General features: G+C 52.0%; 4 protein-coding genes and 3 non-coding genes across 8 annotated transcripts; all 7 read left to right on the top strand.

Moving 5' to 3' along the window:
- Nucleotides 1-59: 59 nt before the first annotated feature.
- On the top strand, nucleotides 60-3,229 carry Tnfsf13 (TNF superfamily member 13). The gene is made up of 7 exons (XM_052756648.1): nucleotides 60-859; nucleotides 1,198-1,276; nucleotides 1,412-1,459; nucleotides 1,609-1,727; nucleotides 1,951-2,089; nucleotides 2,675-2,768; nucleotides 3,042-3,229. The coding sequence occupies exons 1-7, from the start codon at nucleotides 617-619 to the stop codon at nucleotides 3,130-3,132; spliced, it is 813 nt and encodes a 270-aa protein (XP_052612608.1). The 5' UTR covers nucleotides 60-616; the 3' UTR covers nucleotides 3,133-3,229.
- Nucleotides 3,230-4,430: 1,201 nt separating this feature from the next.
- Nucleotides 4,431-13,712, top strand: Senp3 (SUMO specific peptidase 3). Its single transcript, XM_052756643.1, has 11 exons — nucleotides 4,431-4,624; nucleotides 5,443-6,156; nucleotides 7,018-7,257; nucleotides 7,351-7,462; nucleotides 7,823-7,970; nucleotides 8,088-8,135; nucleotides 9,041-9,118; nucleotides 12,217-12,354; nucleotides 12,538-12,621; nucleotides 12,745-12,795; nucleotides 13,204-13,712. Exons 2-11 carry the CDS (start codon nucleotides 5,454-5,456, stop codon nucleotides 13,312-13,314), a joined length of 1,713 nt encoding a protein of 570 aa, XP_052612603.1. The 5' UTR covers nucleotides 4,431-4,624; nucleotides 5,443-5,453; the 3' UTR covers nucleotides 13,315-13,712.
- Nucleotides 13,713-14,528: 816 nt separating this feature from the next.
- On the top strand, nucleotides 14,529-20,128 carry Eif4a1 (eukaryotic translation initiation factor 4A1). 2 transcript variants are annotated; one of them, XM_052756644.1, is made up of 11 exons: nucleotides 14,529-14,614; nucleotides 15,878-15,926; nucleotides 16,147-16,279; nucleotides 16,686-16,825; nucleotides 17,823-17,991; nucleotides 18,297-18,406; nucleotides 18,506-18,649; nucleotides 18,726-18,863; nucleotides 18,944-19,033; nucleotides 19,282-19,361; nucleotides 19,447-20,128. In XM_052756644.1, the coding sequence occupies exons 1-11, from the start codon at nucleotides 14,592-14,594 to the stop codon at nucleotides 19,589-19,591; spliced, it is 1,221 nt and encodes a 406-aa protein (XP_052612604.1). In that variant the 5' UTR covers nucleotides 14,529-14,591; the 3' UTR covers nucleotides 19,592-20,128. The 2 variants fall into 2 exon arrangements, with proteins under 2 accessions (XP_052612604.1, XP_052612605.1); XM_052756645.1 differs by lacking the exon at nucleotides 14,529-14,614 and adding an exon at nucleotides 15,597-15,792.
- LOC128123571 (small nucleolar RNA SNORA48) lies at nucleotides 17,046-17,189 on the top strand. The gene has a single exon (XR_008222746.1). It is a non-coding gene; the product is annotated as a small nucleolar RNA SNORA48 (small nucleolar RNA).
- LOC128123590 (small nucleolar RNA SNORD10) lies at nucleotides 18,074-18,214 on the top strand. Its single transcript, XR_008222761.1, has one exon. It is a non-coding gene; the product is annotated as a small nucleolar RNA SNORD10 (small nucleolar RNA).
- Nucleotides 19,076-19,217, top strand: LOC128123553 (small nucleolar RNA SNORA67). Its single transcript, XR_008222728.1, has one exon. It is a non-coding gene; the product is annotated as a small nucleolar RNA SNORA67 (small nucleolar RNA).
- Nucleotides 20,129-20,246: 118 nt separating the features above from the next.
- Nucleotides 20,247-22,712, top strand: Cd68 (CD68 molecule). Its single transcript, XM_052756646.1, has 6 exons — nucleotides 20,247-20,912; nucleotides 20,997-21,436; nucleotides 21,568-21,687; nucleotides 21,822-21,900; nucleotides 22,008-22,178; nucleotides 22,398-22,712. Exons 1-6 carry the CDS (start codon nucleotides 20,867-20,869, stop codon nucleotides 22,529-22,531), a joined length of 990 nt encoding a protein of 329 aa, XP_052612606.1. The 5' UTR covers nucleotides 20,247-20,866; the 3' UTR covers nucleotides 22,532-22,712.
- Nucleotides 22,713-22,818: the final 106 nt, after the last annotated feature.

The raw sequence follows: 22,818 nt of genomic DNA on the forward strand, positions 1-22,818 counted from the left end.
AGTTCAGCACAGGGAGTAGTGCAGGCCCGGTTCCAGCACACCCAGCCCAGCCTTAACCCCAGCACCCTGCCAGGTTCTTGTCCCGGGTTCTCTTCCCTGCTGGCCCCTCAACCCCTTTTTTCATCTCCAGTCACCCCTAACAAGCCTCCTCAGAGATCCTGTCCAGGCCTGAGTCAGAGGCTCTGCCTCACTCACCTTCGAAACCTCAATGCTGCCCAGTTTATACCCCTTCCCTGCTCCTGGCACCATGCCCCATAACCAACCGACCTTCCCTCCTCCAACTCAGGGGCCGTCCCTGGGCTCCTGAAAGCTGGCCGCTCCTTCTGGGTGTCACAGGCCGCTCTGTCCTTCCTAGATAACTGGCACCAAATTCTCCTGAGGCTGGGAGTTGGGGTGGGGGACAGAGTGACACCAGCTCTACAGGGGGGGGCGAGGGGTACTAACAGCTCCCCGAGTTTACTTTCTTCCTCTCTCCTTTTTATTCTCAAGTTCCTTTTTATTTCTCCCTTGCGTAATTGTGCTCTTCCCTTCTGTGCCTGCCTGTATTCCCACCCTCCCTGCTACCTCCCGGCCACCTCATTTCTGAGACCACGGCTGTGGGCAGCATCCCCAGCTCATGCCAGCCTCATCTCCAGGCAACATGGGGGGCTCGGTCCGAGAGCCGGCCCTCTCGGTTGCTCTCTGGTTGAGTTGGGGGGCGGTCCTGGGGGCTGTGACTTGTGCCGTGGCGCTACTGATCCAACAGACAGAGCTGCAAAGTCTGAGGAGGGAGGTGAGCCGGCTGCAGCAGCAGCAGCAGCGGAGTGGAGCGCCTTCCCAGAAGCGGGGAGAATGTCCATGGCAGAGCCTCTGGGAACAGGTGAGTCAGGGGAGAGGGGAGTCTTGGGGTGAAGGAAGAATGGCAGAGGGGTCTCAGGGCCTCTCAGTCTGCAAAATTTCAAGTAGGTGCAAGAGGAGGCCCTGGATTCGGAAGTCAAGGGAACAGCCATTCCAGGAAAATAAACTGTTAAAGATTATCAATCTTTAACAATCTTTAATACTTCTTGTACCGAGAACACCCTGGAAGGCAGTCAGTGCCCAGGCCAGGGGCCTAGGACAGGTGCAGAGATCTGAGCTATTCCTGGTGTTGAGGAGGGCTGGGAATGAAGGCTGTCTGAGTTAAATGTCTTTAGTTAAATGACCCTCTTTCACGAGCAGAGTCCTGATGTCCTGCAAGCCTGGAAGGATGAGGCGAAATCTAGGAGGAGAAGAGCAGTGTTCACCCAGAGGCACAAGAGTGAGTGAGCCCTGGGGTTCAGCAGGGGCGGGAGGTGATCCGGAAGCCTGGGGAATGCCGACCAGAGCTGAGGTGAGGGCGGAGGGTGGACTCCAGGGGCAGGTCAACACCGCTCTTTCCTCCTTCTCTCCTTAGAGAAGCACTCAGTCCTGCATCTTGTCCCCATTAACATTACCTCCAAGGGTGAGCAATATTTTAAATAATGGCATTGTGGGAGGGCACCAAGCAGGAACTGTGGGGCTGGGGCCAAGAGAATTCTAGAAATAAAAAGGGGGAGAGCTCATGTATCTGAGTGTAAAGAAATGCTGACCTGCCACACTCCTCACCTCCAGTGGACTCTGATGTGACCGAGGTGATATGGCAACCAGCTCTTAGGCGTGGGAGAGGCCTGGAGGCCCAAGGATACGTTGTCCGAGTCTGGGACACTGGAATTTATCTGCTCTATAGCCAGGTAACCCCAGACAAGCCCTGAGGCCACCATGTGGACATGGAGGCTGGCTTGTCACCTTCTTTCTTACGGACCTCATAATGAGGGTTCCCCTGATCCCTCTGTTCGTACCACACTTGGAAGAGCCCTCCTTACTGCCTGGCTCCTATATCAGGGCTCCCGAGGCCTCCCAGGACTGAATTTTGCATTTCTGGTTTTCTTCAGCATCTTCTCCCTCCCCCGACAGGTCCTGTTTCACGATGTGACGTTCACCATGGGTCAGGTGGTATCTCGGGAAAGCCAAGGGAGACGGGAGACTCTATTCCGATGTGTCCGAAGTATGCCCTCAGACCCTGACCGGGCCTACAATAGCTGCTACAGTGCAGGTGAGAAGTAGAGGGTCAGTCGAGGGCTGATGTGAGCACAGCAGGTCACATCAGCTGAAGCAGAGCCGACTGGCCTCGCTGGTGCTGCGGGGAGTCGCCAAGAGAGTTGGGAACTTGGGTGTAGAGGCAAATCCAAAGAATAAAGAACAAGATGCCCACGTCCTTACAGGGAGAAAAGGTACGAGCCCAGGAACCACAGGGTTCACCCCTATAATCACAACACTTAGGAAGCTGAGGTGGGAGGCTGGCCTAAAGTTCAAGGCCAGCCTACAGTACCGTGGGAGGCCGTCTCAAACATTAAACAAGGGCCAGTGAGATGACTCACTTAGGGAAGGAAGGTGCTTGTTCCATCCCTCACACTTCACTGCCTGAGTCTGATTCTTAGAGCCCACATAGCAGGAGGAAGTAATTGACTCTCTCCTAAGTTGTCCTCTGATCTATCTCCACACATGCTCACGCCCCCCCCCCCCACACACGCAAAAAGAAAACATAAAATCAAAATGGAGGAGGAGCAGAGTGAAACATCCGAGAACTCGTGTGCCTCTGATTCACTGAACATCTGTTCTCTCATTTTTTTCCCCTCAGGTGTCTTTCGTTTACATCAAGGGGATATTCTCACTGTCAAAATTCCACGGGCAAACGCAAAACTTAGCCTTTCTCCGCACGGAACCTTCCTGGGGTGTGTGAAACTATGATTGTGCTATAAAAGGGGGTCCTGAACTGAGAAGAGCAGTATGGGCCCGTCCTGGAGGCTGCCAGGACTGGCTAGACAAAGGACAAGCAGATGGTCAAGACGGGGTCTCCTTGGGTTTGAATCCGCCACTCTTGTCCCTCCCTCTGCCTTTCCCGCCCCCCCCCCTCCCTGGGCTTTGACTTAAAGGATATTAAAAAGGTACAAGATTTTGCGTTTATCTCCCACCCAGCCCCAAATTCTTTTGTTGTGTGTGTTAAGGGGGTTTCCGTGGCCTGTGCCAAGCCTTGTCCACTCGACGGAGTCCACTGGAATGCATCCAGAACAGCACCACCATCTAGCGGCAGCCTGAGGAATGAATACAGCCTCGGCTAGGGAAACCGGGGTCTCTCGGCCACGCCTCTTCAAGTGCCCTCCGCTTCGATTTACAAGAACCCCGTTTTCACTTCTATTGTGTCCGAGTTCTTGTTATCATCTAGAAAAACGTATTTATGGCGCGTCGATCTGCATGCCCTTCATGCTCCCCATCCCCCTGGTAAACTTCCAAGCTGGGCACGGTGCCTCAGGTCCTTAATTCCGGTACTAGGAAGGCGGATCTGTATGAGTTCGAGGTCGGCTTAGTCTAAGAAGCGACTTCCGCCGGGCGGTGGTGGCGCACGCCTTTAATCCCAGCACTCGGGAGGCAGAGGCAGGTGGATCTCTGTGAGTTCGAGGCCAGCCTGGTCTACAGAGCGAGATCCAGGACAGGCACCAAAGCTACACAGAGAAACCCTGTCTCGAAAAACCAAAAAAATGCCGGGCGGTGGTGGCGCACGCCTTTAATCCCAGCACTCGGGAGGCAGAGCCAGGCGGATCTCTGTGAGTTCGAGGCCAGCCTGGTCTCCAAAGCGAGTTCCAGGACAGGCGCAAAGCTACACAGAGAAACCCTGTCTCGAAAAACCAAAAAAAAAAAAAAAAAAAAAAAAAAAAAAAAAAAAAAAAAAGAAGCGACTTCCAGGCCATCCAGGGTTGCATGGCTGAGACCCCCGTCTCAAACAAACCAAACAACAAAAGACTCTCAAAGACCGGACCGGTGTCCGGGTAGTTTCTATGTACTGGACGCCCTGGCAGCTGCTCGTGTCTCACCCCTTCATCAAGCCCTGCTTAAAGTGAAAAAAACAAAAACAAGAGTGAGTGTCGGCGCGCCCGCCCGCCTCCGTTTCCCCAAGCGCCCAGCCTCCGGCCCGTGCCCGTAGGCCCCCCGACATGCTGGCCACGCTCTGGGAAGCCCACTGGATCGCCCCAAGCTCAGGCCACGGGGCGGAACGGGGGGGGCACCGTAGGCCTACGACGTACAACGTGAGGCCGGACGCGACACGCAGGCGTAAAAGGGCGAGCGGCGGGATCGCCACGCGCGGCGAGCCAGGCGGCTGTGCGCAGGCTCGGCTGGCTCGACGGAGGGCCCGGGGGCGGGACCGTCGGCTGGCCCCGCACGCTGCCGGGTAGGCGGGCCCGGGCGGCAGGAGCTGGCCGCGCCGGCGCCGCTCGCCGGCTGTGACGTCCTAATTCCGCGCCGCCATCGGCGGTGGGCCTGGGGCTCGCGGGAGGGGAAGGAGGAGGAGGAGGGGTGGCGGCGGCGGTGGTGGAGGTGGAGGTGGAGGTGGAGGAGGCTAGAGGCGCAGCAGGGGCGGCCGCGGCGGGGCGGCCCGGCGCGCGGCCCGGCGCGTTGGCATCGTGTACTGAGACGGCTCCACCTGAAGACAGCAGGAGTGGCGGGGTCGCCGCCGCCGTCCGAAGGATGAGCCGGAGAGCCTGAGGCGGAGACAGCCGCCTCGGGGCCCGTGTGGCCGGCTTCCCCGCCCCGGGTGAGGACGCCCCTTCCCCTCCCCCCGCCCTTCGGGGGTCTCTTCCGTGCCGGGGCTTTGCTCGCCCCTAACCGGGCCCAAGAGGCCCTCTAAGGGACCTGAGACCCGTGTGTGCCGAGCCGCCCTAGGTTTCAGAACTATACCGGGGCTGGGAAGCCTTCGGGTCCCCCGGGGTAAGGCTGGAGACGGGGTGGGCTGCCCGGCTCCCACGGCTTCGGTCTGTCCCAGCTCCTCGATTCGGTCGCTGAGCACCGATTGGGTTCACTTCCAGTTTTCTTCGAGATCTTCCCCTCTTATCACTCTATTTCCTGAGCCATAACCCTGGCAGCACCCTTCCCCACACCTGAGGCGTATGTGTCCCCCTCCCCCCCCCCCGTATCATTCCAGAGTGAAGGGAACTTACCACTCGGGAACGAAGTTTTCCTGGCGAAAGCTGTCTTCCCAGATACCCAAAGCAGGATTCCCGTGGAGCCCTTTTCCTGAGCAAAGTAACCCAAGACCACCCTAAGGATACCCACAGTGGCATTAAAGTGATGCCTGGAAATACTGGGCTTCACCTGCGGAGCCTAGAAATAAAATCTCTCGGGCCTGGAACTTCGTCATTTTCCTTGCCCGTCACCTGGGCGAGGGAAGCAATGACAGGTTCTGAAGGGTTCCCTGTGGACCAGGTTAGCCGAGAAGAGCTGAAGTCAGGAGTGTTTAGATTTTTCTTTATTTGTATCTGAAATCAGAGGGGAAATGCTGAGGAACAGTTTATCTTGGAGGGAGGAGTGGGATGTTGATTCTGACATTCACGACTTTTTTTTTTTTTTTTACAGAGTACTGGAAGATGAAAGAGACTATACAAGGGACCGGGTCTTGGGGGCCTGAGCCTCCGGGACCCGGCACCACTTACTCAAACCCCAGACGAGAACGTCTTCGTTGGCCCCTGCCCCCTAAGCCCCGGCTCAAGTCAGGTGGCGGATTCGGGCCGGATCCTGGGTCAGGGACCACAGTGCCAACTAGACGCCTCCCTGCCCCTCGGCCCTCTTTTGATGCCTCAGCTAGTGAAGAAGAGGAAGAGGAGGAGGAGGAGGAAGATGAGGAGGAGGAAGTAGCAGCTTGGAGGCTACCCCCTAGATGGGGCCACCTGGGGGCCTCCCAGCGTCCTCGTCCTCTCCGACCCTCTCATAGAAAAACCTGCTCACAGCGCCGGCGCCGAGCCATGAGAGCCTTCCAGATGCTGCTCTACTCAAAAAGCACCTCGTTGACATTCCACTGGAAGCTTTGGGGGCGCCACCGAGGCCGGCGGCGGAATCTGGCACACACCAAGAACCATCTCTCACCCCAGGAAGGGGGTGCAACGCCACAGGTGCCATCACCCTGCTGTCGTTTTGATTCTCCCCGGGGGCCACCCCCACCCCGACTGGGTCTGCTAGGTGCTCTCATGGCTGAGGACGGGATGAGAGGGTCTTCACCCGTGCCCTCTGGGCCCCCCATGGAGGAAGATGGACTAAGGTGGACCCCAAAATCTCCTCTGGACCCCGACTCTGGTAAGGTGGGAAATGGAGTGGGAAGGGTGAAGAGCCTGGAGCACCAGGAGTTTGTGGCTGTGGTGAGAACTGGGCCTAAGGACAGCAGAGTGAGGCGTCCAGAAGAGCTGTGAAATGATCTCATTAAGCCTTCATTTGGAAGGCCGGGTTCTGGCACACACCTGTTATCCTATCACGTGGGAGGCTAAGACGGGGAACAGTGGATCAAGGCCTGGCCTGGCCTGCAAAGAAAGCTCCTATTCTGTGGGAGTGGGGGAGTCTCATTTTGAGCAGGAATGATGCCTGGAACACAGGGAGAGGAAACAGACCCTTAAGTAGCTGTCCTGTGGTCTTCAGTACAGATGACAAAGGGAGCCATGGTTTAGGAAAATCAGTGTTGTCCATTCCAAAGCCTCCTTCTTCTTGGATTAAGGCTTATGCATATCTCCACAGGTTACTCACTGAGCTTGTGGAATGTGAGCTCTACAAGTAGGGATAAATCACCTGTAGATTTCAATATTTTTATTTAGAATATTTCCTCTTTGGAGAACTCTAGCCAAATAACTAACTGATCATCCTTATTAATGAGTCTTCTTCCACACTGTACTTCATTGGGGGTTAGGCATATCTTGGTGGCGGCTATTTTTGAAATCTCTCTGAACCCCAGCTGTCTGCTTTCCTCCTGCTTGTGACTAGGAACTACTACGTACGCTCTTTCCTTCTGTAAACTCTGGTCGTCCTTACGTTAGGCTTTAGGGGTCTGCGTTCCGTAATGTTTATATTGTTAGGTCCTGCTTCAGTCCTGTTCTGTGCTCGTGTTTGTAGGTAGCAGGTTTTTCCCTGGGCTGACTTCTCATTCCTGTCCTTTTCCATGCCTTACAGGCCTCCTCTCATGTACTCTGCCTAATGGTTTTGGGGGACTACCTGGTCCTGAAGGGGAGCGCAGCCTGGCACCCCCTGATGCCAGCATACTCATCAGCAATGTGTGCAGCATTGGGGACCATGTGGCTCAGGAACTTTTTCAGGGCTCTGACTTGGGCCCTGTGGAAGAGGCAGAGCGGCCTGAGGAGAAAGCGGGCCAGCATAGCCCCCTGCGGGAGGAACACGTGACCTGTGTGCAGAGTAAGCCTTTAGAGGACTTAAGTCTCCTTTTGGCCAGCTCCTAGATCAGAGTCTAAAGGCCTCACCCTGCTCTTCTCTCCTACCTCTATTTAGGCATCTTAGATGAATTCCTTCAGACTTATGGTAGCCTCATCCCTCTCAGCACTGATGAAGTTGTAGAGAAGTTGGAGGACATTTTCCAACAGGAGTTTTCGACCCCCTCCAGGTGAGGTTTGAAGGCAGTACCCTTTGAAGTGGGGCTGGGACCTCAGGGAGGGAGGGAGGGTGTTTTTCCTCCTGAGGGATGTATCTGGGGATAGAAAAGCTACAGCTGCAGGAGAGGAGCTGCAGAGGAGTGCCGAGCGAGCCTTATAAGACAATTGGGAGGAACTTCTTCTAGGATACCATGAGACACTGAAAAGTTTATGCCTGATCTTTCCTCTTTCTGGGGAGCAGGAGACCCTCAGAAGGACTTGTGGAAAGAAAGAACAGTTGTTTTGGAATCTTACTCTAGACAGTTGTGGGTATTTCTGTCTGCCCCATCCCATTAGCTCTTGTATGATTTGCAAACCTTTGGCCTGTTCAGGAAGAGTCTGGTACTACAGTTGATCCAGTCCTACCAGCGAATGCCAGGCAATGCCATGGTGCGGGGCTTCCGGGTGTCCTACAAAAGACATGTGCTCACCATGGATGACTTGGGGACCTTATATGGACAGAACTGGCTCAATGACCAGGTAAGAGGAAGATGAAGGGCTTGAAGAGGCTTTTGGAGAGTGGAGCCTTTTGCATAGGGGGACCCTGCACCCCTGCCACACCCTCCAGAGCAAGTGGCTTTCCTCTTTTTCCCCCAGGTGATGAACATGTATGGAGACCTGGTCATGGACACAGTCCCTGAAAAGGTAGATCCAACCAGATTTGTTCTTTCTTTCTTTTTTTTTTTTGATCCAGGGTTTCTTTGTGTAGCTCTGGTTTTCCTGGAACTTGAAATGCAGACCAAGCTGGCCTTGAACCCAGAGATCCATGTGCCTCTACTTCCCCAGTGCTAGTATTAAAGGCCTCTGTCACCACCTGGCACCAAACAGATTCTTTAATTCCCAGAACTTGCAATTCTTAGCAAGTTTTACATCCCCTTTCATCTCTTCCATTTTATATAACTAGGGTCTGTGTTTTGGGGGAGGAGTAGTAAGTGGTAATTGGTTTATTTTTTTGTTTGGTTTTTTTTTTTCAAGACAGGGTTTCTCTGTGTAGCTTTGCTCCTTTCCTTATAGCCCAGGCTGGCCTCGAACTCAAGAGATCCGCCTGGCTCTGCCTCCCGAGTGCTGTGATTAAAGGCGTGCGCCACCACCGCCCGGCTGATTTATTTTAAATCTGTAAGCAAATCTTTAATGTTTTAGTTACCCCCAATAATTGAGACAGGAAATTATCTGTAAGAGAAAGTTAAAAACAGTTCCATGTCGGGCAGTGGTGGCACATACCTTTAATCTCAGCACTCAGGAGGCAGAGGCAGGGAACCTCTGTGACTTCAAGCCTGGTCTACAAAGTGAGTTCCAGGACAGCCAGAGCTGTGGGGGAAACCCTGTCTCAAACGAAAAAAACAAAAAGAAAAAAAGAAAGCAAACAAAACCACCACCACCAACAAAACCACAGCTCCACTTTACTATTAGGTGAATTAGAGTGGCAGCTGTTGCAGCCATTCACTTAGGCCGTTATGAACTGGAATGTGGATTGGGAGCGTGGGAGGGAACGTTGTGGGCAGCTCTGAAGTCTTTGAATCCTATCCGGCTCTTTTGTCTCTTTGGCACAGGTGCATTTCTTCAACAGTTTCTTCTATGATAAACTCCGTACCAAGGGTTATGATGGGGTGAAAAGGTGGACCAAAAATGTGAGTCATGAGTTCACAACTACTTGTGCAGCATCTTGTCTTTACTATTTGAAGAGTTTTGCTTTCTTTGCGCCCTTTCCCCAACCCTGGTCATCATTCTGCTAAATATTAAATATCTTGTGTGCCAGGCATTATTGTAGGAACTAAAGGTACAATATTAAATAAGGAAACGGTCTTGCCTTGATGGGATGAGGGTAAGTTAAATCTCAGCTAGTCATAAAGTGCTGTGAACATTTTAAAACAGTAACAGGACAGCGTAAGAGTAAGAGGTACTTTAGGTTGGGAAGAGGTCTTACTAGACTTAGTAAGGCCTTCCGTATCTGAATGATAGGAGTCACCATGTGTAGTCTGGGAACCAGTGCTCTAAGCAAAAGGAACAGCAAGTGATTGAGACCCAGATAGAAGAAGAACATGCTTGGAACACAGTGACTAAGGTAGAATGATAGAGAAGATTGTGTGAGGCATGTAAGGTAAGCTGACAAAGGTAGATGTTACTCTGGGTACATTGAGAAGCCGTTTTAAAATTCACTGCATTTCTACCGTGTGGATGTATGTGCCATGGCAGGCGTGTGGAGGGCAGAAGACAACTTACAAGAGTCAGTTCTTTCCTTCTGTTATGTGGGTTCCAGAGCTCCAACTGGGGTAGTGATGCTTGGTGGGAGACCTTTTCCTGTTGAGCTGTCTTACCAGCCCTAGCAGACTAGAAGGCTTCATGTGTGTTGCTCCTGTTCCGTGATGGGATGAAAGGGGAAGGGAGTCCAAGTGAAGCTGCTGGACTGGAGTGCCAGAGGGGGAGATGGGGGACCCTCTAGTTTGACATGTAGAACCAGTAGACTTTCCTGGCAGGTTGCATGTGGGAGATGAGGAGAGCAGTGGAGGATAATACCTGGGTTTGGGGCTTAAGTAACAGGAAAAATTGGGACAGGAGAAGGTTTGGGGTGGATTCCAGAATTTCTGTAGGTTTATTGGCCCTATCTGAAAGGGCAGGAAATCTCTACAGCGACAAAGGAACATTGGTTCTAACACCCATTTGCCGGCCTGCCTCCTGTCACCTAACACTACCTCCCTCCCTCTCTCTCCCTGCCTCCCCCCGAACCCCCCCCCCCGCCCCCCCCCCCCCCCCCCCGCCCCCAAGTAACTAAAACTACAGCTGTGCAACACTCACCACTGGACTACCGCCCTAGCCCTAGCTCCAGTTGTAATTTTTGTGCTCAGGTTTACTCGGACCTGGTGAGCCTTGTTTCTTTCAGTAGAGGCAAGAGTGACAGTGTAGTGAAAAGAAAACTCTAGCCTTCTGTGTCCCTGAGTTCAATATTTTTGTGCGTGGGTCAGGGAGATGGCCCATCAGGTAAAGACACTTGCTGTCAAGCCTGATGAATTCAGTTTGATCCCTGGGACTCACATGGTGGAAGGAGAGAATCAACTTGTCCCCTGACCTCCACACATATACCATGGCATATGTGCCCCCTCCTCCCAATAATGAATAAAAAATGTAAGGCTTTCCTGTACTGTTGCTTACTTCTGTGACCTTGAGCAATTGCTTGCCCAATTGGCAGTTTTGTGTCTTAAATGACACAAGAATTTGTGGTAGGGTGACTACAAACATTAGCTGAGCATTTCTTTTAGGCCATGTGTCCATGTGGATAGTGACTGGTTTACTCCCTATAATGAATAAAGACAGGTACTTTTGCTCTCTTCCTCAGATAAGGCAGCATATAGAAGGTTAAGTAGCTTGCTCATGGTCACCTGGACCAGTAAGTGTAGAAGCTGGGTTTCAACCCTGGCAGTGTGGCACCAAAATCCTGAGTCTGTTTTGGTTTTGCTTTAATTATTATTATAAGGTGTGTATGAGTGTTCTGCCTGCGTGAATGTCTGCACCACATGCGTGCAGTGCCATAGAGGCATTGAATCCCTGAAACAAGTTATAGATGGTTGTGAGCCATCATGTCGGTGCTGGGAATTGAACCCAGGTCCTCAGGAAGAGTAGCCAGTGCTTTTAACCTGTGAACCATCTCTCCCGCTCCAGAGTCTGGGTTTTTACCTAGACTTTTTCCTTTAATGCATGAATACCTGGCACCAGACAGGATCTTGTATAGCAGAGGCTGGCCCTGAACTCCTAATTCTTCTTCCCAGCTGATGGAATTACAAGGCACATATATATTCTGATACTGTTCTTATTTTTAACTTTCTTCTTCACCATCAAATATCTCAACATGAGCCAGGTGTGATGGTGCATGCCTGTATTCCAAGTACTAAGGAGGGAGAAGCAGGAGGATATCTGAGTTCAAGGCCAGCTTGGTCTACATAGTGAGTTCTAGGACAGCCAGGGCTATGTAGAGAGACCCTGTCTCAAAAAACCAACAACACAAAGGAACATCTGTACTAGAGAGATATCTCAGCCTGTAGAGTGATTACGAGGACTTGAGTTTGATCCCTACCTAAAAAAGTCAGGCCACTGGTAGCGGTAATATCAATCCTGTGGAAGTGGAGGTAAGAGGGCTCCTGGGACTTGCTGTCCAGCCTGCCAAGCTTACTTGTTGCGTCCTACCTCAGTGAGGGACCCTGTCTTTTTTTTTTTTTTTTTTTTTTTTTGGTTTTTCGAGACAGGGTTTCTCTGTGTAGCTTTGCGCCTTTCCTGGGACTCACTTGGTAGCCCAGGCTGGTCTCGAACTCAAAGAGATCCGCTTGGCTCTGCCTCCTGAGTGCTGGGATTAAAGGTGTGCACCACCAATGCCCGGCCGGGACCCTGTCTTAAACAAAAGGTCAACACTGAGGAAGGACACTGTCAGACCTCTGGCCTCCATATGCGTGGCACACATAACACATACACAGAGAATCTAAACATCAGGGTAGGATGTAATACAGTAGTAAAGTGCTTGCTTAGCATGCAGGAGACCCTGCATTGTATACCAAGCACTGCTTCCTTGCCCAACCCCCACCCCCCCCAAATAAGTATTAACCTCTGAAGCTGAGCCTTCTCTCACAATCTAGGATCTGTATTTTATGACTCCTTTGCCTGTTCCATATTCTCTCGTTAGCATCCTCATTGCAGTCAGCAGAGTTTTCTGTTGTTCTGACCTCCAGCACTCTCTCTGTAGGTGGACATCTTCAATAAGGAACTACTGCTCATCCCCATCCATCTGGAGGTACACTGGTCCCTTATCTCGGTTGATGTAAGGCAGCGCACCATCACCTATTTCGACTCACAGCGCACTCTAAACCGCCGCTGCCCTAAGGTTTGAGGAGGTTGTGGGAAAACTAGTAGTAAAGATGTAGGGTATCTGGGAACAAGCCATTTCAGGAAGAACTGTGGGCTTGGAGTCTGAGGAGTGCCATGGGCATGGTGTTTGCCATCAGTACACTCTGCATTCGGCTGGTAAATCATGAACGTATCACTTTCTCTTTCCCTGTCCACATAGCATATTGCCAAGTATCTGCAGGCAGAGGCTGTAAAAAAAGACCGACTGGATTTCCACCAGGGCTGGAAAGGTTACTTCAAAATGGTGAGTTTCCAGAGGGAAGTGGACTAGTGTAATGGTGAGGGTAGTGGATAGGAGGCAGAAAGTGAATTTATAACCTCTGTGAGTCTCCAAGTGAACAACAGGTTCTTGCTTTCTGTTCCCTAGAATGTGGCCAGGCAGAATAATGACAGTGACTGTGGTGCCTTTGTGTTACAGGTAAGCAAATGATGAGGCCTCCTCCTTAGCTCGAGTCAGTGGCTTAGGGGCTGTTGGTAGGTTCGTGCCTCATTTGGCTCAGCCAAATTGTAGAGCAGGGAGTACCTTTATGTGTTAGAGCACAGAAACCCTGATTTCATCCGTGTTCTCCAGGCCTCTCTCCATCCAGAGTTGGGACTGGTTCTCTGGCTTGGGTCCTGATAGGCTTCCCAACATCCTCCCCCGACTCAGTGTATTTTCTCCCACTTGAACACTGGATCTATTATGAAGAGTTTTTCAACCCCAGGCTACTAGACACTCATGCCAGTCTGTATGAGAAATGGGTTTCTGTGAAATGTGTAGCACAGGCCCTGACTTGGGAAGTGTGCTCAATAAATGGTTCTCATGGCCTGCTTTGTTACCACCCAGTACTGCAAGCACCTGGCCCTGTCTCAGCCATTCAGCTTCACCCAGCAGGACATGCCCAAACTTCGACGCCAGATCTACAAGGAACTGTGTCACTGCAAACTCACTGTGTGAGCCTCAGACCCCAGGCCCTCAGCCGACTAATGGGCAGGGGACAAGGGAGACCCTTCCCCAGAAACTCCAGTCCCTTTCGTCTCCCCACCCAATTCCCTTTGGATTTTCATATTTAAATGTTTTGATTTCTGTATTTTGTTCTCTTTGCAAGAATGTTGATTTCTGATGGGAAGGGAGTGGCCACATATGAGTCCTTTTCTCCCTCTCTAGAGGAATGTTGCCTTGTGATCTAGATGGAGCATCCATTCCTCCTTCCATGTTCAGGGGGCAGGAAAACTGTGGGGGTGGTGGGCGGGCAAAGGGATTACTGCCTGCCAGATGTTCAAACTTTTTTTTATATAAATATATATATAAAAATGCCACGGTCCTGCTCTGGTCAATAAAGGATCCTTTGAAGATACATAAGTGGTGGTCTTCCTTGAGGGGCCTTAAAATAGTGGATGTGCTCTTATCTCAGGCCTTCCAGCTAGTGCTGTTCTGCCCCTTTTCAGGTCTTAAGATCTCAAAAGCCAGCTTTCTGTATGTGCCAATACTTCATCATCCAAACAAATCTCCAGGGCAGCGTGGCAGAGGGGCCAGAAGAGGAGGAATTAAGCCTCAAAAATAAAGGGAGCCTGAGAGAAGCCGGGAACAGACACTAAAAGAACCATTGATGGAGTGGGCCAAGTACCCTGACAGCACACCTTTAGCCTTTTAGCCCAGAAATGGATTCCATCCTTTTTCCCTCCAGCTAGGGAAACTTTCTATCCCCTGGAGTATCGATACTGGTTCTATCATTCCCGCTGCCCTGTGAACACCAATCTTTACTGAACGGAAGAATAAAACTTGAGTCCTGTAGAAACCTGTAGCAGAGATGTAAAGGGAAGTGGTAGTCCCCAGTGCCCGGAAGTCTCCAGAGGCTAAGGCCTCACCCCCGTCGCTTGATAGGACCCGCTGAACCACATGACTAAGGCACGATCGCCTCCGCACGTGTAAAGGTGCTGGGCTCCAAGATGGCTGCCCGGCCGCGAGGCTCGACTTCTGTATGTCACTTCCGTGCCAGCGAGAAAGGCGGGCCCTTCAGCCAATGAGGCTGCAGGGCGGGCCTCGACCTTGATGGGCATTCAAATTACCCAATAGGGCGTACGAGCTAAAGCGCCTACAAACTAACGTCACGTCGAGTTGCAGAGCGCCGGCAGGCGGGGCAGAGGCGGCCAAGCCAATGCGATGGCTGGGGCGGGGTCGGGCGCTCTATAAGTTGTCGATAGGCGGGCACTCCGCCCTAGATTCTAAGGATCATGTCTGCGAGTCAGGATTCTCGGTAAGAAAGGCATTTGCAAGAGCTTGGGGCTACTTACCCCGCCGCTCCCTTCCGAAGGTCCCGCGGGGGGCGGGTGGGGAGGGTGAGAGGCCCATCGCCCCAGACCTACCAGGTTGCGGGGGAACCGAGCCGGGAGGAACCGTCCGGAGGGGGGGCAAGGGGAAGGTCCACGGCCGACGCTGCCACGGGCGCGGAGACGGGAAAGGACAGCCTGGCTCGGGCGGAGGGCGCGAGGTCCGTCACGAGGCCTCCGCCCGAGGGGCTGCCGTAGCCAAGCCCGGGTACTGAGAGGCGAGGCGAGGTCGCGACCTCGCGGGGGGCAGCGGCGGCGCGGCCCGGAGCCGGCTGGGCTGGTTGCCTCCCTGGGTCGGGCAGGGCGCGCGGGTTCCGGAGGATTCTGGCGGTACCACTTGCGACAGGCAGGGGTGCCCGGGTCTTCAGCCAGTCCCTCGGTCGCTCTTGGAATGTGGGTCGGGGAAGGAGAAGCCGGCCGTTCAGGGTGCTGGTTTTCTTGACGGCCAGGACTGAGCCCAACCCCGAGGAGCGGCCGCGGGAGGCACCGGGAGCCCACCCGGCGCCGGGCGGGCGGGTCCATTTTGCCGCACAAGCCGGGCAATTGGCAAACTGCGGATGGGCAGGTCCACTTTGCTTCGGGGGTGAGCGGCCTGAGGTATGGGAGGGCGACGCCATTTCTCGACGGGGGCGGGCGGGTTGCGGATTGTTTCATGGCGGGGGAGACGCCGCCGAGTGGCGGAGCGAGTGAGCACATGGCCGCTTGAGAGGTTCCCCTCCCCCCGTCTGCTTCGCTTGTCTGTGTTGTGCAATCTCCCCCTTAGCTAACTCGGCTGGGGCTCATTGTGCGCGAGGCCGCCACCGCCCGCGGCCTCCCACATCCGGGTACTGCGGAGGGGGGCCGGCCGGAGGGAGTGGGGGAGGGCGCGGGCGGCATGACGTGGGGGGAAGGGGACGGCCCACCCTCGGAACTCGGAGGTGAAGGGCGGGACTTCCGGTGGCCTTGATGCCCGGGAGGAGGTGCACGCGCTTTGATCGGCCAGGCCCAGAACATGTGGGTCTGGCAGCCAAGGCCGAATCTCGGCGTCATGTGTGTGAAGGCCCAGCCCCTTGATCTTAACAGGAGGGTCGCTCTAAATTGCTCCTTGATTGTCCTTTGGGAACAGGTGGGTATTGGATCGGAAATGGGCTGGTTGCTTCCATGCTGTCTGTACTCAACCAGGAAACAAAACTAATGCTTTGAATCAACAGATCCAGAGACAATGGCCCCGACGGGATGGAGCCTGAAGGCGTCATCGAGGTGAGACTAGAAACTTCTTCCATTACCCTCTCAAAGAGTGTTGTCCCCCATCCAATCCCCACATTACACGTCTGAAGCAAACAGGTGGTGCCTCCTTATAGCGACAGTGACCTCAGTCTTTAGAATGAAATGTCAGGCTTTGGGGGGGTGGAGTGACTGTAGCTTTTGTGTAAACACACGTTACTATCTTCCTAAGTTTTTGTTTCTTTGCATCCTGCAGAGTAACTGGAATGAGATTGTGGATAGCTTCGATGACATGAATCTTTCAGAATCCCTCCTCCGTGGTATTTATGCCTATGGTTTTGAGAAGCCCTCTGCCATCCAGCAGCGAGCCATTCTTCCTTGTATCAAGGGTAAGAATCGTTTCAGGATAGATTTGGGGTAGACTGTCCCTGACCTGGATGGAGTTGGTGGTGGGCGTAGCAAGCAGAGGGAGACAGCTTGTTTATCCCAGCTGGTTGGTTGCTGGCTTTTTATGTCAGTACCTAGGTCATACCTTGGATACAAGGGTTGGTGTTCCCAGTTCATAGCCATTTTTATTTTTAACGTGTTATGTCTAGCTCAAGTGGGTCTGGAGTGAGTTGTTAGTTCATAATGTTCTGATACCCTGGACTTTGTTGTCAGAATATCATGGTGGCAAAAGTTTGAGGCCCTTGACACTGTTTAGAACTTTGTTTCCTTATTGATATCATGCGGTAAGGTCTCAATTGTCTGTGGGCCCAAGATGTATGCACATGTAAATTCTTGGTCTGCTTGCAGGTTATGATGTGATTGCCCAAGCCCAGTCTGGGACTGGGAAGACAGCTACGTTTGCCATATCCATCCTGCAGCAGATTGAGTTAGATCTAAAGGCCACTCAGGCTTTGGTTCTGGCACCCACTCGGGAGTTGGCGCAGCAGGTAAGAGTAGCTGGTTTCCTCTTGAAATGGCTGGTGTAAGAATGATGGCAGCTGAAAGTCGAGTGCATTTGCTGGCACTGATAGCTTCTAGAACTGTTGACTTGGGCTAATTATCAACAGTTTTTCCACCAGCGAAACTACTTCCTTTACCTAATTCTCAAGCAAAATGGGAAGGGAAGTGGAATCTAGCTGGCTGGGCAGGGTCAGCTGTTTTATGAAGAACCCCTGGCAATGGGCAAAGAGACACCTTGTTGGTGGTGTTGCTCTTATATCAGTCAGGGGCAGAGCAGATGACAGTCCTTTGTTCATCCTAGCTTGATGCCTGACTTGGTGGCCAAAGCTGTTTCATGCCTAGGGCACATAAAATCCTGACGCTGCCAGACAGTGGTGGTCCACGCCTAATCCCAGCACTCAGGAGGCAGAGGCAGGCGGATCTCTTGAGTTCGAGGCCAGCCTAGTCTACAGAGTTCCAGGAAAGACTCCAGAGCTGCACAGAGAAACCCTGTCTCAAAAACAAACAAAATCCTGATGTTACTTTGTTACTAATATTTAAACCTAGTGATTATTCTGAACCATCTGGGTGCTGATATAAGCAAGAAATTAAAGAATTGACAGAGAGAGCCCTGTATATCCAGGGTTTTTTGGGGGAAGGATATGTTTTGTGTGTGGGCTAAGGGTGTAGCTCAGTAGTGGAATGCTTACCCAGCATAAGCAAAGTCTTAGGTTCTGTGGCAGGGATGTAATAAACATGTTGGGTATGTCATTGTGTTCATAACCCCAGCTTTTGGAATGTGATGGTAGGATGGGGGCTGTGAGGTCTAAGCCATAAGAGCTGCCTGGTTTTTAGATGGTTGCCATTTATGGTGGTAGTGGTGGGGTGGGGTCTGTAGAGGATGAGATGATGGACAGCTGTTTTTCAGCAGTAAAGGGTACTCTAATTCCCATGAACTACCTGGTAGAGCTCCAGCTGACATAGAGGTCTCTGTTTTGTGTTCAGATACAAAAAGTGGTCATGGCATTAGGAGACTACATGGGTGCCTCTTGTCATGCCTGCATTGGGGGCACCAATGTTCGTGCTGAGGTGCAGAAGCTGCAAATGGAAGCTCCCCATATCATCGTGGGCACCCCTGGCCGGGTGTTTGATATGCTTAACCGGAGATACCTGTGTGAGTACTGCTTTCCAGTTGCTGGCTCACTTCCCCAAGTTCCTTTCCTAGGATTTTAGTTTTCTCTTGCTGGAACAGAGTTGCTCTGTGATGAACCACATGCGTGTCATCTGAGCCCAGCTTCCCTGTTGCCTTATCCCAGGTAGTGTTCTACTTACCAGGGCTGTTGTCTGGCCTGGCAGGGAGGCCTTGGGCAAAGGATCAGTCCTTATATTCTGAGAGCAGACTGTCTCCCCCCTTGCTGTACTCTTATCAAGAAACTTAAATGGGAAGCATTATGTTTTGGTGTCTTTTCTGCCTTCTAGCCCCCAAATACATCAAGATGTTTGTACTGGATGAAGCAGACGAAATGTTAAGCCGTGGGTTCAAGGACCAGATCTATGATATATTCCAAAAGCTCAACAGTAACACACAGGTAAGAAAAGCTGCAGTGTTCATAGGATAGCTGTGGCTTGGTTGTGGTGTGGGGAGTACAGACCACCCTTGTGGCTGATTCCTTTTTTTCCCCCACTAGGTAGTTTTGTTGTCCGCTACAATGCCCTCTGATGTCCTTGAAGTGACCAAGAAGTTCATGAGAGACCCCATTCGGATCCTTGTGAAGAAGGAAGAATTGACCCTGGAGGGTATCCGCCAATTCTACATCAATGTGGAGCGAGAGGTGGGGCCCGTGCAGGAGGCGGGCCTGGCAGTAAGTTGTTGGGTATAGCCCCTGACTGATGTTTCCGGATCTCCAGGAGTGGAAGCTTGACACATTGTGTGACTTGTATGAAACCCTGACTATCACCCAGGCAGTAATCTTTATCAATACTAGAAGGAAGGTGGATTGGCTCACTGAGAAAATGCATGCCCGGGATTTCACTGTTTCTGCCATGGTAAGTTTTATCAAATCTTGCTGACAGCTGTGTGTATGTGAAGCCTTGTGCTATTTGTTACTCACATCCTTGTTTTCTAGCATGGAGATATGGACCAAAAGGAACGAGATGTGATCATGAGGGAGTTCCGGTCTGGTTCTAGCAGAGTATTAATTACCACTGACCTGTTGGTGAGTAGAGGCCAGTGTAGGGAAAGCAAGGGGCAAGGGTGGGTCCAAGGTGATTCCCTCTCCAAGGGGCTGACTAGTGCCCTTTTCAGGAACGTAGCAACTTGGAAGAAAACTTGGCATGCCTGAGGTCTCGGGGGAACAAGGGATGCTTGTTGCCTTTGCCTGTCTTTGGCTGCCTACATGTATGCCTAGTCAGTCTGGATAGATTGTGTCCTCTGACAGCTCTGTCATCTTTCTTGACCTACTAGGCCAGAGGCATTGATGTGCAGCAGGTCTCCCTAGTCATCAATTACGACCTTCCCACCAACAGGGAAAACTACATCCACAGGTAAATGAAGGTCTGAGATACCAGACACTCAGTGGGCTGAAACCGACATGTCATCCCTTCCCATTCCATTCTTTTTCCTCCTTAGAATTGGTCGTGGTGGTCGCTTTGGCCGTAAAGGTGTGGCTATTAACATGGTGACAGAAGAAGACAAAAGGACTCTTCGAGACATTGAGACATTCTACAACACCTCCATTGAAGAGATGCCCCTCAATGTTGCTGACCTCATTTGAGGGGCCGTCCTACCTGGCCCTAGCCAGGGTTCAGTCCTGGGGGGCTGAGGAACAGCTGGAGGGGGGAGGGAAGGGAGCCAAGGGATGGACATCTTGTTTTTTGGTTTTTTTGTTTTTGTTTTTTTTTTTTTTGTTTTTCTCTCTCTCTCTCTCTCTTTGAATAAATGTCACTTTTTGAGGCAAAAAGAAGGAACCGTGAACATTTTAGACACCCTTTTCTTTGGGGTAGGCTCTGCCCCAGGCGCCGTCTCCCCCCCCCAAAACACTAATCCAGTTCCCTAACCTAGTCACTTGATTCTAAAGGCTTTCCTGCCCCAGCCAAGTCTCCAAAAGTGTCAAGGGTCTAAAACATGTCTGGCCTCATTTGCTGGACCAAATCTACAGGGAGAGTCCCTGCATGAAGTTGTCCAGGGAATTGTCCCCAGGTGAGGGGAGCAGGGGAGAGAAAATGGTAGCCATTTTTACATTGTTTTGTATAGTATTTATTGATTCAGGAAACAAACACAAAATTCTGAATAAAATGACTTGGAAACTGCCTGTTTGGGCTTCTCATTTGTCCCCTCCCACCTGCCGCTTGTGTGGATCGGCTGTTCTAGTTCATAACTCCATTTGTTATGTTGCCCCCTACCGGTGCTTAAAAGATCAAGTGATCCACCTTCTACAGGAAACTGGTACTGACAGTAGAATACCCTTCACAGATTAGTCCCAAGTGTCACATGATTACAGCCTTGAGGAACTGGTAAAGGACGGGTCAAGGAGTGAGTAAAACCTGGTTCTGCTTACAAGCTCAGCCCTTGAGTTCTAACCCAGATGGAATGCTAACTGCCTATCTCCTTGTGGGGGAGGCGGGGCTGGTCTCAAGCTCTTGCTATCCTGGAACTATAAACCAGGCTGACCTGCCTCTACAGAGCTCCAGTACTGGGCTTGAAGGTAGACACAGATAGTGTTGGATTTCTTGCCAATGAGAAAGGGTCCTATTCCTCTGCCTTGTAAACTCCCAAGTAAAGCAAGTTTTGCTTAGGTAAGAGTCAACTGCCTTTTTCACGTGGTAAATAAGATGTCCCTCCCACTCCAAAGGCCACTGCCAATCACAGCTTAATTGTGGAAACCAGTGACTAAAATGGGTGGCTGGAGCAGAGGTGTCTGAGTCAGGCTCTGGGTGGGATTATCTTAAAGGGGAAGTGCAACTTTCATTTCCTCTTCCAAGAGAAGGCAGAGATTATTGGGTTGAGGAAGGAACTGGTACAGCCCAGCTGGACTCTGAGCTGCTCTACCATGAGGTTCCAAGTACGCTGCTTGGTCTTGCTGGGACTGCTTGTAGGTAAGGAGAATTGAGAGGTGGGAGGGAGGGAGCTCCTTGGGCAGGAACTCTTGCCTGGGTTGCCAACCAATCTCTTCCTGAAAGCCCGAGGAACAGGGAAAGACTGTCCTCATAGAAAAGCTGCTACTCTCCTGCCATCCTTCACGGTGACACCTACGACCACAGAAAGTACAGCAAGCCCTACAACCAGCCACAGGCCCACCACTACCAGCCACGGAAATGTCACAGTTCATCCAACAAGTAATAGTACCAGCTCCAGGCCCGCAACTTCCACGCACAACCCTGCCATGACCACCAGTCATGGGAATGCCACAGTTTACCCCACCACAGACAACAGCACTGTTACTAGTCCGGGATTCACCACCGGCCCTCACCCTGGACCACCTCCACCCTCTCCAAGTCCTAGTCCAGGCTCCAAGGGGGCTCTTGGAAACTACACGTGGAAGAATGGCTCCCAGCCCTGTGTTCAGCTTCAAGCACAAATTCAGATTCGAATCCTGTACCCAACCCAGGGCGGAGGAAAGGTAAGGCTAAGGTAGTGGGGCGTAAAAGGGGCAAGAGGCAAGTCCTGTGGTGGTTCAGGAGGGGGAGGAAGAGCGGAGGAGGGGATGAAAACATTGCATGGCACAGACTCACTGTTCTCTCACTTCTGTAGGCCTGGGGCATCTCTATACTGAATCCCAACAAAACCAAGGTCCAGGGGGACTGTGACAGTGCCTATTCCCACCTGCCTCTCTCATTTCCTTATGGGCAGCTCACCTTTGGATTCAAACAGGTAGACAGCTTTTGTCTTCATCCTTTACTCTCCCATGCCCCATAACCATACCTCGTAAGCCTCCCTTCTTGCCCTGTGGACGTGACGCCACAGCCACTGTCCCTGCTGCTCTGATCCTTTTTGTTCACCTCAAGGACCTGGAGCAGAGCCAGAGGATAGTCTACCTCAACTACATGGCAGTGGAATACAACGTGTCCTTCCCACAGGCAGCACGTGAGTAACCTTCCCTTCTCCTTACCACACTACCTAGTGAGGGGAAGAGGGGACACTGGGAAGCTGGGAGTGGACTGGATTTGACTCTTCATTACTAACTTCTTCAGAGTGGACATTCTCGGCTCAGAATTCATCTCTTCGAGAGCTCCAAGCTCCTCTGGGCCAAAGCTTCTGTTGCAGAAATACAAGCATAGTTCTTTCTCCAGCTGTTCACCTTGACCTGCTCTCCCTGAGGCTACAGGCTGCTCAGCTGCCCAACACAGGACACTTGGGGCCATGTAAGGCTTCTCAGAAGTTTCCCACTGCACGGGAAGCCTCTTCCCCAGAGCTCTTTCCACACCCTAGTCTCCTCCCCAAGACTACCTATTCCTCCTTCCCTTACTGCTCTAAATTATGGGGTTGAGCTCATCAAGCTCCCCCCCCTGTATTCTTCCTTCCTCCCACCTTTAGCCCGTCCACCACTTCAGCAACTCCTAATCATCCCATCTTTCCACCAGGTTTCTCCTGCACCAGCGACCAATCCCTCTTGCTGCCTCTCATCATTGGCCTGGTCCTCCTTGGCCTCCTCACCCTGGTGCTCATTGCCTTCTGCATTACCCGGAGACGACAATCACCCTACCAGCCCCTCTGAGCATTTGCTCCAATCCACTCCGGGCCACCAAGGAGCACCCTCATTTCTTCAGAGTGCACCTGACTCAACAAAGTTATTCTCCTTTCCTGTCTTTAAGAACAAAAGTAGAGATTTTGTAATGGGGGGATTAATAAAGAGGAACGGTGTCCGATTCCTGCTCACAAAAGGAGCATGAAAACTTACGAAATCTGTGTCCTTGTTCCCTTGCCCTGCCAGAGTTAACAGCCACGAGTTTCTTGTCATGTGCCTTCCGGTGCCTTCCCATGGTTGAGTCACCAGGGGACAGC

The sequence above is a fragment of the Peromyscus californicus genome, unplaced genomic scaffold (assembly GCF_007827085.1).
Source record: "Peromyscus californicus insignis strain IS unplaced genomic scaffold, ASM782708v3 Scaffold_3__1_contigs__length_106647218, whole genome shotgun sequence".
Lineage (NCBI taxonomy): Eukaryota > Metazoa > Chordata > Mammalia > Rodentia > Cricetidae > Peromyscus > Peromyscus californicus.